Source organism: Alexandromys fortis, unplaced genomic scaffold, assembly GCF_014885135.2.
Source record: "Alexandromys fortis isolate MF-2015 unplaced genomic scaffold, M_Fortis_MF-2015_v1.1 scaffold_285, whole genome shotgun sequence".
Taxonomy (NCBI): domain Eukaryota; kingdom Metazoa; phylum Chordata; class Mammalia; order Rodentia; family Cricetidae; genus Alexandromys; species Alexandromys fortis.
Window position 1 is genome coordinate 1,244,658 of NW_026068191.1, and position 17,048 is coordinate 1,261,705.

The window sequence follows — 17,048 nt, forward strand, 5'->3', positions numbered from 1 at the left end:
AAGAAAATCCCTCATAGGTATGCCCAGCTGCTTGGTTTAGTTGATTCCAGGTGTAGTTAAGCTGATTTACCAAGATCAGTCATCCCAGGACCCTGTAAGGCCAGCTTCAGGGGATCCAGCTCCCTCTGCTGGCATCTGCACTCATGTGCATATAACCACACACACTTTAGAAACATACACCTACTTAAAAATAAATCTAAAGGACAAGCTGAGTATGGCTGTGTGTATCTGTAATCCCAGCATTTTGACGTGCAAAGGACTGAATTGCTGGGGCTTGCTGGCCAGCAGCCTGCAGATTCAGTGAGAGCCTTTGTCTCAGGAAGACAGTGTGGCCAGGCTACGGTGGTGCACACCTTTAATCTCAGCACTGCAGAGGCAGAAGCAGGTGGATCTGCGCCGGAGGCCAGCCTGGTCTACAGAGTGAGTTCCGGGAACCAAGCAAACAGACAAGACGAGGCAGTACGTAGAGTGCTGGGGCACACTCTGGCAACCGTCCTCTGGCTTCCACATGTGCACACCAGCATGCACACACACACAAAGTCAGAGATAAAGCTACGCTATTTTATTAAACAAATTATCAAAAAGTTAACAACATGTGGTTTTTGTTTGAAGATTGTATCTTGCTTATTGGATCAGCATTTACCACAGCTGCAGAAAATTAAACTGAATCTTTAGAAGGTATCGCATATGGACCTGGTTGGGGTTGTAGACAATAAACTCATTGTAGTTGAGGGTATACCCCTCTGGATTGAGAATTCCTGTATCACTTGCTGGTCCTAAGGGCACTGTACTCCCATTCCTGCCAAATGGAAGAAAATGTGTCAACATCAGCATTTGGTCCAGAAGTTGAAACAGACAAGTAATTCTTAACAAACTGAAAGAAGTCTGCCAGCAGCCTTAGCTCTGGGTACTCACAGGGTGACGAAGTGGGCGGGGTCGGGAGCCATCTTTCCCAGCCCCTTGGTGCTATGATTGCCCTGAAGCAATCCTTCTGCCTTAGGATTGGCCTCTAGTAGCTCATTACACTGGCCTAGAGCTACCTGCAAGGGAAAAGATCCACGAATGTCTATACCCGGTTCAGGGTGGGCCATTCCAAAGCCGACCAGAACATCCCCATTTCTATTTTATTCCGTACTTTAATCCCATTCTGGGTGTAACTCTTGAATCCAAAGTCAAATTCTCTTAGTGAACTAGCGGTCATAGGTAGTTCCCTGCCTACCTCTGACAGGAGAAGGAGTCCTGTGTTCTTCAGGCGAGAGGCAAAGCAGTAGTTGGCACTCTTGGAAGACATGTCAGCAAAGTAGATGCCTTTCCCAAACTGAAACACCAACAAAAGTGGAGATCAGCTGTCTAATCCATTATGAGAAGGTCCTGGCATGGTGGTCCACACCTTTTACACCTGGATTCAGGAGGCAGAAGCAGGCAGGTCTTTGAGTTTGAGGCCAGCCTGGTCTACACAGCAAGTTCCAAACCACCCAAGGTCACAGTGAGACCCGGCCTCAAACCAGCAGCAGAAAATGATAAGAAATTTATAGAGAAGAAAACTCAGCGCTGACCGTGAGGGTCCATTCTCATAAACACAACATGGTTCCTCCCCCACTGCCCTTTCCTACACAGTCCAGAGACACCAGGACGGCCACACAGCTCTGCCTTCAGACTCTAAGAGACAATTCCTTTCAGAACTTAGAGAGAGGACATGGTAAGAGGTGATGTGGTCAGTGAGCTGCCTGAACTCTTTCAGAGAAGCACCACCTAATCCTAATATGGGCTGGGGAACCAAGATCACCACTCTATCTTTTCCCTTTGGGTTCCTCTAGAGGTCAGTCTCTACTTACCATGTAGCCTGTAATGGGAGCCTCAGGTGGGGCAACTCGAAGCCCGTGGCTCAGGATTCCCACCCAGTTACTCAGTCTGGAACCGTGCCAGAGTAGCATCCTAAGAAAGACCCGTTATTCTACTCCATTGTTCTCCGGAATACAACACACAAACCAACCAGCTGCCCCCGCCACAGTCCAACCTCCTTCATCACACTCCAGGCGAGGAAATGTCTGCTTGACCCCGAGCTGGACTCAGACCTGTTAGGAAGGTCCTTTCTGAAGGCCTCTTTCTCCCCTTCCTTCTCTACTTCAAACACATCCAGCAAGGTCATAGTGTAGTCCCTGTGAGTAGGCGCGTGGGTGGACTGCAGGTACTGAGAAATCACCTGTGGAAAGAGTGAAGAGCAGCAAGTGCAGCCCCTGTACGAGGCCGGGCTGAAGGCTGCAGGGCTCACAACACAGTAAGAAAGAGCTCTACACTCCCAAGTTCCCGGGAAATACAGGGATGGGAAGGAAGGGCTTCACTGGAGTAAGACTGAAAATAAATGACTATTTTCATTACTTTGAATTCGTTACTTTCATGGTCCAGAGGGCGCAATGCACAATGTAGGTTTCTGTAGTGTTGGTCCAGCGGGTGTTCGGGGCCTTGGCGCTCTGACTTCACCAGCTTAAGGGCGATTTCAATGTCTCCCAGCGCCTAAGAGAACGAGACACAGAAGCAATGTAAAGGAGCGCAGGCTGAGTCTGAGAACCTCCCGGGCACTCACGGCTCACCTCCAGCAGTTGCACTTTGTCCGACAGCTCTTTCTCTGTCCGGATTACTGGAGGGGTAGAGAGGCTACGAACAGAGAGACAACCAGTGTGAGGTGTCTGGTGTGCGGCTAGACGGTACAGGACAAAAACAGGTACTGTGGGAAACAGGTATCTGTCTTCTTACTGAAGAAAAGGAAAAAAGTTGGACTTGGTGGCACACACCTTTAATATCAGTGCTCAGGAGGCAGAGGGAGGAGGATCTCTGTGAATGTGAAGCCAGCCTGGTCTACAGAATGAGTTCCAGGGCAGCCAGGACTACATAAAATCAAGATTTCCTATTTGAAAGAGAAAGTCCTGTGAAAAGACTTCAAAGAATAAATATATAAAGGGATATTAAATGCACATTCTAAGTAGGATAAAACACCTATTCAGTTTTACATCTAATATCCACTAGTAAGTGAGTACACATTGTTTGTATTGTGTTGGTGTGACACACACAGAGTAAAATCTACCACTAATACATCACGCCAACATTCCGTTTACAGGAGTGCAGGAAGGAAATTCTTCAAATTGGATTTTTTTAAACAAATTTCAATAGTAAAGAATGATTCTTGCAATCACATAGGAAACTTGACAAAAGCTTATAATCTGCCTTTCACAGCCTCTCCTTATAGGTACACATATCTGTACATATATACACAACCCTTGTTTGTATACTTTGGAATTATTAAATTCTGGTTCAAATCATTTATAATATAAAATATTATTTTGTTATAGTCTTCTCTCAAGAATATATTTTTTTAGATTCATGTTTGGGTTTGAGATTCCTAGGTATTTCTGTATTGTCTCAGAAGACTCATGGAGTCCTCCCTAAGGAATGACTATATCTCAGCTACAAGGTGTTATGACTGTATCTCATACAAGGTGTATGACTATACCTCAGCTACAAAGTGAATGACTGTACCTCAGCACAAAGTGTATGACTGGATCTTAGCTACAAAGTGGATGACTGTACCTCAGCTACAAAGTGTATAACTGTATCTAAGCTACAAACTGTTTCAGTGCTCAAGTTTTAACTTAATGTTTGTATTTAATTCTGTACAACCTAATCTGTCCCTTCAGAGTATTTCTGTAACTACACGAAGGGGCAGGAAAATTGTCTCCAAACCCACCCCTTCCCCTTTTCTTCCCTTAATTTCACCTCCATTTCTGTGACTTCATCACTTCAGGAATCTTAACTGAATAGAAGCCCACAGTATGAGTCTGGGACTGATTTCATTTAATTCCAATTCTCATCCTTGAGGCCATTATAGTTTTTCATGAATTATTAATCCAGTACTTATCCACTATGGATGTCACATGACACACAAACATCTACATACTAAGGATATTTGGTTATTTATCGTTAGCTTTTCTACAAATAAACATATCATGAATAATCAAAATTTCCATGTTCAGGACTAGAGTTGAAATTCTTCTATGGGATCCTTTTTCAAAATAAGCTACACTGTTGTTAATAAGGCAATCTGAAGACAACCTAGAAGGGGTAAACCCTTTGACTATTCGGGGCAACTTTGAGGTCATGGAGTTCACAGAAAGCAATAGAGAAAATGGAAACAATGAAGACCAGGATGAAGAATGAACTGGGCTAGGATGTAGCTCAGAGGGAAAGTGCCTGAGTAACATGTACAAGGCCCCAGGACTGAGGACTGCACATACACAGACACACAGACACACACAGACACACATACAGACACACACATGCAGACACAGAGACATACACACACAGATATATACACAGACACATGCACACACACACAGACACACACAGACACATGCACACACATACAGACACACACATACAGAGACACACACACGCACAGACACACAGAGGATGGTAATGGGTTTTATTCATTTGATATCAATCATTTGGTTTCAGAAAAGTGGTATTTGTGTGGGTGGGTCATCTTAAAGGAATGGGAGGAGGGATGATTTGCAAAGTGTCAAAGTGTTTTACTTAGTGGCTAGATGCATTCTCTCTCTTTTTTTTTTCAGGGGTGGGGACTCATTCTCTCATGAGTTAGCTAACTTTCCTAGGTCAGGAATATGGTTCTAATAAAGTTGGGAAATTACGCCTCATACTTCTTTCATTTTTACAATTTTCTTGCGACAGGCTCTAGGCTGGTGTCTTTCTACTTCCTGAGTGCCGACTTCCCATATCTAAGCTAGCTACAAATCTTATTGGAGGCAGTTCTATTTAAGGTAACAATTTCCTCAGGAATAGAAGATTAAGAGGACCACAGCTGCTGCAGTTGCCTATGGAATAAGAGTGAGTAGCGGAAGAAAGAAACAGCACACCCTTACCCGAAGTCGTGTGGGATCCTGGTGTAGAATTCATTGCATGCTTCGAGAAGAGCTCGCCCGTGCTGGCCGCTCCGAATACAGTCCTCGATCTTCTTGAGAGACTGGTAGCCTGCCTTGATTTGTGCCACCGTCAGCTTTCCTGGAGGCCCAGTCAGAGATCAGACCCTGAACAGGGTCCCATGCCTATAAACTATCCACTCAATTTTCAAAACAGTGTCACCCTCTCAAGCCCTCAGATCCTGCTGCCTCACTCAGGGCTTTGAGCAGTCTGTGACTGCTCACTAAAGCAGCCAGGAGACACACAGGGCTGTGGAAGAGTCTCAAGTCATACCAAGTGGGGCTTTCTTGGTGTCATACTTCATTTCCACCATCACCTCCTCCATTGTCTTCACGTCACAGATCAACTTTATCAGCTCCTGGACTCGGAGATCCAGCTGTGACTCGGGCTTCAAAGTCTCAAGAGACTCCTCTTGCTTTGCTTTATCTTCGTCCTGTAGCAAAGTAAACACAACTTCTAATATCTGTTAGATGTTGTGTTAGAGCCCCCGTAGGGTGCAGTGATCCTCGGTGTGTTTGCATGCTGGTACGTTGTTAGGAATCTTTTCTTTTTTTGCTTTTTCAAGACAGGGTTTCTCTGTGGTTTTGGTGCCTGTCCTGGAACTAGCTCTTGTAGACCAGGCTGGTCTCGAACTCACAGAGATCCACCTGCCTCTGCCTCCCAAGTGCTGGGATTAAAGGCGTGTGCCACCACTGCCCGGACTGTTAGGAATCTTGTTGGAGCAACCAGGGTGATTCCACCCCTTCTTGTTATAGCTCCAGCACAGGGAAGCACTCAGAGGAGGAACAAATGGCCCTTTCAACAAAGTCATTATGCAAACAAGGCTCTTAGGTCACACCCTTCTGATCATATTAATACAAAGCTTCTTCATTTTCAGATCTATGAGGTTTTAGGAAAGTTCTTAGTATCTTGGAAACCTTAGTTTGTCAAAATTATTTTTCTTTCTTTTTGTGATTCTCACATTTGAACCTGGGGCCTCACGTGTGCTTGGCAAATATTCTCCTTCTGACCTGCACCTCCAGCCCTTGCTCCCCTCACAGCTGTGTAGAAGTGAAGCCAGGGTGCTGGAGAGATGGCTCAGTGGATAAGAGCATTGGCTGCTCTTCCAAAGGTCCTGAGTTCAATTCCCAGCAACCACATGGTGGCTCACAACCATCTGAAATGAGATCTGATGCCCTCTCTTGGTCTATAACACGTAACTTCCGGAAGCAGGGCCTTGGGTTTCATAAACTCTAGTACACAGCAGAGGAGACTGCAGTCTCTGGACCACAGACAAGGAAAGGCATTTCCAGCCCTTTGGGATTGAAGATGAGGGAGCATTATCTGAAGTGGGGATAGCAGTGACTCCTAATACTCCAGCCTGTTCTGCTCTTGCACTGGCCTCCACCACCTGGCTAGACAGCGCTCATTTGGCAGACAGCTTTTGGCGTCGGGTTACCTGCACAATGGCAGCATAGTCCATCTGCAGCATGTCGTATTTCCCAGGCACTTTCTCAAAGTTCTCACGATCCACCCAATTATTTTTCGTTTTGTCAAGGAATCTGTGAAGTCCAAGGAAGTGGGGAAACCACGCAAATCAAGGCCCACTGCCAAAGGGAGGCACACAGCGATTTCTCAACAATCCGTGTCCCCTCACAGCTCAGGCACACACCAGCGTTCTGTAGTGTGACTGTAAATTAGGACACTGAATGAACAGAAAAATGGGAACAAAGAAATCAAGCAAAATTGAGAATAAGGTTTCCCAGGTCCCAAAACACAGAAGCCATTGATATATGAAATAAAGATAGACAACCAGTGCCTTTCCCACAGAGAAACCTGTGTCTAGACTCCAGAGAGTCACCCTCTGAATTGCCAAGAACAGTTTAAAGCTCCAGGCAGAGAGTCTCCGGTGTTTCTAACTTCTTAGCTTTGCTTCGAGGTTTTAGGTTGATTTAGTCACTAAAGATACAATTTAATGTCCTAATCACAAGGTATCGGAGTAGAAAGGAATCCACATTTAGGCCCAATTACATGAAGTTCTTCAACAAGAGAGATCCAAGAAGGGTATGTTTTTAACTCATTTTTCGGCACTTACTTTTTCTGAAATATCTCCTTTGCTTTGTTGAGGTCACCAGAACAAGTCACTAAGCTGTGCTGCCCCGTTTTCCCCACTGCAAAGGAAACACCATAGACAGATGGTTTCGTGCCCGTGACCCCAAGTACAGCCCTAGCAGGCACGAGGCATCTCCCTGAGGTCTCTCTGCTTATTGTGTGACAGCAGGCAGGAGACAGGGACGGGAAAGGTCAAAGGCCAGGCAACAGATCCTATCGACACGAGATGCCAAGTGCCACAGCCTGTAAGCAGGACCATCTGCCCAATGGACGGAGTCTTCTCAGCCTCACAAAGCTTCCTAATGAGGATGCTGGCCACTCCCCAACCTCAAAAGCCCAAGTGGGTTCCTGAGCCCTTTCGCAGATGTTTCTGAATGGCTACTCACACAGTCCATCACAAAGCCTTTACCTCGGCCCCACCTCATCCAGACACTGAAGTTCCTCTGGGCATCATCTTCTAACAGCTGAATAAGATAGTACTTGTTGTTGTTGAACTGGAGATTGGTCTGTGGTAAGGGGGAGAATAATACCATAAAAGGAGAGTTTTACAGTTGGAAGTCACACAAACCATCGCTGCTTCCTTGGTTATAACTCGTCAGTAATTGCCAAAAAGAGAAGCAGAGAGTGATGAAAACAAACAGATCCCAAGAGTAAGGATAGAAGCAGGAACTTAATGATGGGTTCTTAGGAATTAAAAGTGGGATCCTGGAAACTTCCTGAAACCCCCTTCCCAACCCCAACACCCTACATTAACGGGATCCCCTGGAACTCCCTACCCCAACCCATATCCTACATTAATGGGATCCTCCTGAAACACCCCCCACGCCTAACCCCAACATCCTACATTAATGGGATTCTTCTGAAAACCCCCACCCTACACTAATGGAAGTCTCCTGAAAGCTCCCTCCAAAGGTATTTTTTTCATTCGACATTATGGTTTGAGACAGGGTCTCTCACCCCATGTGTCCTCCTGTCTCCTAGCCTCCCCAGTGCTAGGATTACAGGTATGCACCAGAGTACCCAGCCTCCTACTTAGGTGCTGGGGATCCGAACTCAGGTCTGCGAGCTAATACTGCAAGTATTACTGACTCAGTGCCCCAACCCAGATAAGAAGTACTAAAAAAGAATACTCGTTAGCTGTTAGAAATATATATATATATATATATATATATATATATATATATATATTAGATCAGTAAATTGAAGTATGTGGCTGGTGAGAAAGTTCAATCAGTAAAGTACTAGCTAAACAAACAAGACCCTGCTCTCAGTCCCTAAAGTCCATGTAAAACACTAAGCATGGTGACACACACTGCAATCCCAGCACTGCTTGGCAGAGATAGGCAGATCCCTGGAGCCTCCTCGTTGGCCAGCCAGCCTAGCCTATTAAGTTAGCCACAGGTTAGCAAGAGGACTTGTTTCAAGAAAAAAAAAAAAAGAAAAAAGAAAAGCGAAACTAGTCAAGGGCACCTAGGAACAACATCTGAACTTGCCCTATGGCTTCTCCATGCAAGCATACATGTGTACTCATAACAACACCCACTCATGTATAGACACACAAAGGTAAACAAATTCAAGTATGAGTCATCTCTGGGAAATAAATGAACAGGGCAAGTATCTATTCAAAACTGTGTGTGGGCCGGCGGTGTGTGGTGTAATCCCAGCACTCGGGAGGCAGAGGCAGGCGGATCTCTGTGAGTTCGAGACCAGCCTGGTCTACAAGAGCTAGTTCCAGGACAGGCTCCAAAGCCACAGAGAAACCCTGTCTTGAAAAACCAAAAAAAAAAAAAAAAAAAAAAAAAAACCTCTGTGTGTGCTTGCGTGCATGAGAGAGAGGGGAGAGAGAGAGAGAGAGAGAGAGAGAGAGAGAGAGAGAGAGAGGATAAACAAACGACTGGTTAGAGAGGGGGGGAGAGAGAAGACAAACAGATGACTAGTTAGGAGAGAGAGATAAAGAGAGAGAGGGAGAGAGAAGATAAACAGAAGACTGGTTAGGAGAGAGAGATAAAGAGAGAGAGGGAGAGAGAAAAGATAAACAGACTGGGGATGCAGCTCAGCAAGAGCCTTGCTTGGCATGTACACGCACAAGGCACTGGACTTGGTCTCTCAAACTGAAAGAAAAAGGAAAAAAAAAAAAAACAGAAAATATTAGTGCATACTTGTAATCCTAACATCCAGGAGGCTGAGGCAGCAGGATTACTGTCAGCATGAGGCTAGCCTGGTCTATAGAGTGACTACCAGGCTAGTAAGGACAACTTAGAAACACACACACACATGCACAAAGACAAGGGGTGGGTTAGGGTCAGTAGGATGGAGAACAGATTCCACACATGTGCTGTGGTATGTGCCTCCTCCCATCACACATTCCCAGTAATAATGAAACATATTAAAACGTCAGGACAGACTGGGTGAGACAGCTGTGCCCCCGAGATCAAGTCCCACAGAGACGGAAACAAAGGGACTGCAAGTTCAAGGCCTGTCTGGGCCACACAGTGAGAACCCATGACAAAATAAATAAAGGAATAAACAACCAATGTTGGTGGAACACCTAGCTCGCCTAGCATGCATAAAACCCTGCATCTGATCCCAGGTGGCACATAAAACCAGATGTGGTGGTACATGTCTGAAATCCTAACACTTGGAAGAGGTAAAAGATTGGGGTTGAAGGTCATCCTAGACTGTATGTTCAGCCTGAGCTTCGTCAGAGTCTGCCTCAAAAAACGAAACAAAGAAAAAATACACATACTGAAAAGCCTACAAAACAAACAAAAAGCCTTCAACATGAGCAAAAAGTACATTGTAATAATCAAAAAGCCAATGTCAATTCTGGAAAAATGTGAGTGGTTTATATTACAAAGAAATTCTGAGCTCACAACTACCTATGGTGGGATCTGGTGCCCTCTTCTGGTACGTGTGTACATAATAAATAAATCTAAAAAGAAAAAAAAAAAGGTAGCAGTTCAAGACTGTCAGCTGACTGGCTTTTTGCCGGTGGTGGTGGCGCACGCCTTTAATCCCAGCACTTCGAGGCCAGTCTGGTCTACAAGAGCTAGTGCCAAGACAGGCTCCAAAGCTACAGAGAAACCCTGTCTCGAAAAACTAAAAAAAATTCTGAGATAGCCTGGGCTAGCAAGAGGGCTCGATGGGTAGAGGCACTCCCTGGCCAAGTCCCCAGGGACCCTCATTGGCAGAGGAAAATAAATGACTCTTTTAACCTGTCCTCTGATCTCCACACAATTAATAAATAAATGTAATATATTCATTAAATAAACGTAATTAAGAATAATAAAAAAGATATCCCCACACTTAAAATAACTTCCTCTTACTTGATTTAGCATGACATCATAGACATCATCGCCTTCATAGTACACGTGAGCCTGGGAAGAGAGAAAACAGAGTCAGGGTATTCAGACTCACGAGCAAAGTGAGACCCTCTTTGTTTCTTCAATAATTAAGGCTTATTCTCCAGCACATCCAACATCTGTCTTCTGGAAGAGAAAGGAAATGGATGCTGTACAAACAGACTGTCATCATTAGAATGAAACCACACTAATTCTTCATAGACATCATCGCCGTATTTCTCAACACTGGAGAAAATGAGTGACTGGCATTATTCAGAAAGCACCTTTAAAAGGAACACCAGCAACACTGTAGCTAGGAATCACAGAAACAAAGACGTTTACTTCCTGTTCCTGAGGTGCTCACCTTCCCCACCTTGGCCGTACACTCCGGGTCCACAGGAGCTTTGCCCTTTAGCAGCAAGGCCTTCACCGACTCTGAGGGACACACACAAGCACGAGCATTACTTATGTGGGAATCAGAAGAGCTGACTTGCTGTCAAAATTAACTCTGCCCTTCCCTCTGGGTCTTCTATGAAAGCAAATCTATGAAAACAAAAATACTTCGGCACAGTAGACTGGTACTGCAGAATGCCCAATGACAGGGAAATTCACTGCTCTTTAAGGGGGAGAAATACATCCCACTCCTTTCAGAGACCCGAAAGCTGGCCCATGTCCTCCCTGGCTCGCTACCTTGCTTGCCGTTTGTCTCATCTGCATCCTTTCCTCCAGCCACAGGCCCCTTTCCCTGGCATGTGCGGCTTTTCTTGGCGGGAGGAGAGTCTTCCGCTGTTGCTTTGTTGCCGTTCTTAGCTCTCTTGGCATCATTTAGCACTTCAGAAGCTAAAGGCAAGAACAAGCAAAGAATTACTACACAACGAAGATGATCTAATAGCTAAACAACACTCAAGCAAAATAAAAACAGAAGAAAAGCTAGGGGGACGAGAAGGTTGCTGACACAGATATTCAAATATTTTTATGTTAAAATGACAATGAATCAAGCTTATGTCCTAAACGTGCAAGCTAATGGGACTGGGCTCATTTCTCTCCTGTTCTATGGAGTCTTACACAGACCATGAACATTGCTTACATAAAGATAACCTAACTTTCTGCATCCCTCATAATCTAGACCTTGACGCTATGATTCTGTAGATCCACCTCAGAAAATGTGACCTCATTTAAATTCTTTAACAGCTCTTTGAAGAGCCAAATATGGCAAATCTTGCATATATTATAAAGACAGTGAAAGGCAATTCTTCTTTACGAAGCCCACACATTCTGTGGTCTTTCTTCCCAGGTATTTCCTTTTCTTTTAACCCCTGTGCTTAAGACGTATGCTGACACCTCTTTTAATAAACTCCCAGCTCTGTTTCATGCTGCATACTCTGAAATTCCTTCCTATCTTAAAGCCACAGCACCAGCTTTGCCTGAGTGGAGGTCTTCCTGCCCTCCAATCTGCTGACAAACTTTAAAAAGTTTTCATTTTATTTATTTATTTTGTTTGTTTGTTTTTTGAGACAGGGTTTCTCTGTAGCTTTGGAGCCTATCCTGGAACTAGCTCTTGTAGACCAGACTGGGCCTGGAATGAGTGCTTGGATTAAAGGCGTGCGCCACCACCGCCCGGCTTATTATTTTATTTTTGCGTGTATGGGTTTTTTGCTGTAAATATGTATGTGCACTACACGAATGCCTGGCACACCGGGAGATCAGAAGAGGGCATAAAATCTGGTAAGGTGGCTATGAACAGCTGTGTGGGTAAATTGGAATCAAACCCAGGTCCTCTGCGAGAGGAACAAGTGTTTTAAGCACTGAGCCAACGCTCCAGCACCGTGACAGTTTCTCTTTACTTTGAGACAGGGTCTGTCTACTTAGCCCAGGCTGTTCTGGAACTCACTATGTAGACCAGGCTGGCCTAAAACTCACAGAGTCCTCCTGCTTCTTTGCCTCCCAAGTGCTGGAATTAAAAGCATGGGCCAATATGACCAATTCTGACAAATTCTTTTGAAGAATTTAAAGGGGCTGGAGAGATGGGTCAGTGATGGAGAGGTTCCCCCACACTTCCAGGGGATTTGGGTTCAAGTCCCATCTCTCACAAGATGGAACACAACTCTCAGTAACTGCAGTTCCGGGGTATCCAATGGCCCCTTCTGGCTCCCAGGCACACATTTGATGTACATTATACATACACATAAAATACACATAAAAATTAAATAATTTTTTAAAAGAAATAACTTAAGATGTTCTTTGAGCGTTTACAAATAAATATCACACCAGTCTTGAAATAAACTGAGCAATCCTTCCTAAATTGCTATCCTGACCATATATTAATAAAACAGGACAAAATAAGTTTGCAGAGATGTTCAAAGTTTATTACTTGCGGCATGGGTTTCGTAACCTCTGGTCTTCAATACCTTCAATTTAGCTCATATAATCATGGTCAGTAAAGTGTCCTACAGTCTGGACCAACTTACAGCCAGCTTTGCTCACTGGAGCTTCAAAACCTTGGGAGTTCGTTGTACAAAAAGTAAAATCGTGTACAGTAACAGTACGTAATTTAACAGGGTACAATTAAGAACACAGTATGCAGCCCACAGCCAACAATTCCAAGATCCGATTTTTTCTCTCTGAAATCGGATGTATATTAAAAAGCTGACATAAGCAGTTAACCACTGTGCTGTACGCGTTTGTCCTTTGGCAGCGCTAGACTCAGTCACGAAGACCTGCTTTTAAGTTGCATGCCCACCAGCTGCCAACAGGACTGGACAGTCGCGTCTGCCGTTACGGTGCAGCTCACCTCGCCTACTGCAGCCCGCTCTCCGCCGCCGAGGCGCCATGGCGCGAGAGGCCGACGTCACCACCGCGGCCGAGCAGCGCGGGCTTCCCGTCTGGGGCGGGGCCACGCAAATGAGCAGCGCGGGCTTCCCGTCTGGGGCGGGGCCATGCAAATGACAGCGCTGCGCCTCGTGGGAAGCCACCGTAACTGTGAAGTCCGGGCGGCCCCGGAGCCTTTTAGCGCCGCCGCCCCGCCTTCCCGGCGGGCGGAGGAAGCTCATCGGCGGGGCCACACTCTGAGTGCTCTTCACTCCCAGGCCCCTGGGAAGGTCTGAGACTGGGGCCCCCCGCGGCCCTAACCGGGCCCTCCCCAAGCTGGGAGATGAGTTCCCAGAGAGCAGGGCTCCGCGCGCGGGCAGACTGGGCAGGAGAGGCCCGCACCCCTATGGCGGGCGGATGCCCCCCTCGCCGGAGCTTGGAACAGACTCACGGCCAGCGGCGCGAGTTCAATGGCTGAGGTGAGGCACGCGCCTCATAACCCAATTCAGACTACTCTCCCCCGCCCGCATTTTTATCCATTGTTTCTTTAGGAAAATGAGCCTGGAACAAGGACTCAGGAAAAGCTTGCAGTCTTTTTTTGCACAAAAGAACAGGCTGGGGAATTCACCAAGCACTGAGCTAGGAATGCTTGGATAGCCAGGATTTTCTCCCCACCTCCCCATCCATCCAACTCCATGTCTCCTCGCTCTTGACTTAGAAACCAGGTATTTAAAAGATACCCAGCACTCGGGAGGCAGAGGCAGGCGGATCTCTGTGAGTTCGAGGCCAGCCTGGTCTACAGAGCTAGTTCCAGGACAGGCAGCAAAAACTACAGAGAGACCCTGTCTCGAAAAACAAAAACAAACAAACAAACAAAAAAGATAAATAATTAAAAGGCACAGCTGCCAAACACACACACAAACCCAAAAACGTTTTAAAAAAGAGAAAGGTCAGGCGTAGTGGTGAACGACTCTAAACCCAGACTCCGGGAGGAAGAGGCATGTCTACGAGCCAGGGCTACAGAGAAAGACCCTCTCAAAAACAAAACAAAACAAAACAAAAAAACAAAACAGAATAAAAAAGGAAGAAAAAGCACAAGAGACATATACACGCAAAATCACATACAAAAACCTCATTAAACACAAGGTTGAAAACAGTAACATACAAGCAAAAGACCAGTAAAGTGAAAAGGGGGCAAACAAAGCAATATGAGACCAGAAAAGACCCCCAAAACACCAGAGTTTGTTTTGTGTTGTGGGCATCTACTGCTGGGCACAGGGCCTGCCCTCAAATGTGGTTAACTATACCCAGTAAGCGGGTGTCATTACAGACACCCTGTTGGTTAGGGGTGGGAGCTTGTGTCCTGAGCTGGGCACCCCCTCTGGCCTGGCCCTGTGCATCCTGCCCTGGTCTCTGTGAGTTCCTGCGTGCATTGGTCCTGCTGTTTCTTTGGTGTCTTCCATTTCCACTGGCTTTTGTTTGTAGTCTTTCTGTTTCCTCTTCCACATAGTTCCCTGACTCTGAGGGGAGGAGTTTGATGAAGACCCTCATTTAGGACTGGATGTTTTACAGTCTCTGCACATTGTCCAGGTGCGTGTTTCTGTATTATTTCCCGTCTCTGATGTTGGCAGAGGAAGACACTGATCTATGGGTATACTAGAATGCCGTTAGGAGTTGTTTGTTGTTATATTCCTTGGTTTTCCCCTAGGTCCTAGATCTAGTCTCAGTTCTTGACTGTCTAAGCAGTGTTAGGCATGGGTCTGCCCGGTGCAGTGGCCCTGTATCAGCTGTATCAGCCGAAGAGTGGTTGGCTACGCCAACATCTCTTGTACCACTGTTGCACCAGCACATCATGGAGATCACTATTGTAACTGAAGGGTTTGTAGCTGGGTTCGTCACCTCTCTCCTCTGGGAGTGAGAGACTAGGAGTGAGACTCACTATTAGGCAGGAAGATAGAGAGGGAGCGTGGCTAGGTAATAAATATGGTAAAATTTCTAGAATGGCTAGCTTCTTCCTTACCCTCCTGGCTTGAGACAAAAGCCTGGTACCTTAAAACAAGTGTTCTATAGGCTTCTGTTTCCCACCAGTAGGCTCCATGATGCTGGGCTCCCTTAATACGTTCAAGACCTCGTCAAGACATGCCACACAGCAGTTCTGAGCTAGTCAACCATTCTGGCTTTCTTCAAACTGACCAACCCTAAATTAGGGGAAGAAAACTCTTCACAGGATTTAAAACTCCCCGCCCTAGGGAAGAGACTGCATTTTTGACTTTCCAAGTCCCTACTCTGCTTCTCTTCAGTTGCTGACTCTGTCTGTGGTGCTCGAGATGTCTCTGCTGCTGCCTGTTAGACTTCAGGCTATCTCGCCTTTCTTTAACTGACAGAGAAGGCGCACCTGATCAAGGCCCCAGGACTACCATTTCAGGACCCCTAACCTGAAACGGTGGGCGTGCAGAGTGCCTTCCGGTACCATGGATGCAAGCCTTAAGCTGGGCACTAGCTCCACTCCTCCGAATTCAGTGCCGTAGCTAAGTACTTTTAGCAATAGGGCCTTACCATCTGTTTGCAGAAAGCAACCAATACTTGGCAATAGACTTGGTTGTTTGGGGTTTCCATGGAGCCCCTTTGGCCAAGGACTCGGTTACATGTAACCCATTCCTGGCCCTGGAGGTTTCTCTTGGTTGCGAGAGATGTCTCACTCCTGTTATTTGGTAACTCCATTTAGATTTCTTTCATACATGCATGCACTTTTAGAAGCGTCTACAGTAGTAGGTCTCCATATGCCCCTAGTTGCTTGCCCCTGCCTATATTCCCTGTTTACCTCTCTCTTCCACCCCCTCCCCTTTAATCCTCTTGTTCCAGTCTTTGTTTCTCCATATATATTCTATTTCCCTTTCCTTGGGGATCCTCCCACTCCGAGTCGCTAACCTCTGTGAGTGTACGCATTGTAGTATGACTCTTGAAAGCTCGAAAGCTAATATCCATGCTGGGTGGTGATGCATGCCTTTAACTACAGCGCTCTGGAGGCAGAGTCAGGTGGATTTCTGAGTTTGAGGCCAGCCTGGGCTACAAAAGCTAACATCCACATATTAGAGAAGACATATTACATATTTGTCTTTTTAGATCTGGGCTACCTCACTCCAGATGATTTTTTTTTCTAGTTCTATCATTTACTTGTGAATTTCATAATTATTTCTCTTCTTCCTCCTCTTCTTCCTTCTTCTTCCCAGGGTTTCTCTGTGGAATCCTGGTTTTTCCTGGAACTAACTCTGTAGCCCAGGCTTCAAACTCAGGTTCCACCTGCCTCTTTGTCCTGAGTGCTGGGATTACAGGTATGTGCCACCATACAGACCTGCTGGTTTGTAATGTCTTCCTTTTTTAAACAGATGACTAATAATCCATTGTATAGTACCCCCCCCCCACTCATCTGCTGATGGATATCTAGGCTGTTTCTAATTCCTGGCTGTTACGACCATGGATGGCCAAGTGTCTCTGTAGTAGGATAAAGTGGCCTTTGGACATATGCTTCCCAGCTTCCTGAGGAACCACACACTGATTTCCATAGTGGCTGTGCAAGCCTGTGTTCCCGCCAACAACACATCCTTGCCAGTATGAACTCTTGTTTTATTGATCTTGGCTGACTCCAACTGTGGTAAGAAGAAATCTTAAGAAAGTTTTGATTTGTGTTTCCCTGAGAACTAAGGATGTTGAACATTGTTTACGTGATTCTTAGCCATTAGCATTTTAAGTTTTCTTTGTTTAGATTTTTTTGTTTTTCTGATGTCTTTTTTTTTTTTTTTTTTTTTTTTTTTTTTT

The 17,048-nt window shown here is 45.6% G+C and overlaps 1 protein-coding gene across 1 annotated transcript; it reads right to left on the reverse strand.

Moving 5' to 3' along the window:
• Window positions 1-540: 540 nt before the first annotated feature.
• Parp2 (poly(ADP-ribose) polymerase 2) lies at window positions 541-13,300 on the reverse strand. Its single transcript, XM_050129521.1, has 16 exons — window positions 13,216-13,300; window positions 11,115-11,264; window positions 10,789-10,859; window positions 10,410-10,460; window positions 7,493-7,589; window positions 7,067-7,142; window positions 6,431-6,533; window positions 5,266-5,425; window positions 4,935-5,073; window positions 2,592-2,655; window positions 2,380-2,514; window positions 2,076-2,203; window positions 1,836-1,935; window positions 1,220-1,318; window positions 916-1,040; window positions 541-799 (listed from the first exon to the last, which is right to left on the reverse strand). The coding sequence occupies exons 1-16, from the start codon at window positions 13,253-13,255 to the stop codon at window positions 640-642; spliced, it is 1,698 nt and encodes a 565-aa protein (XP_049985478.1). The 5' UTR covers window positions 13,256-13,300; the 3' UTR covers window positions 541-639.
• Window positions 13,301-17,048: the final 3,748 nt, after the last annotated feature.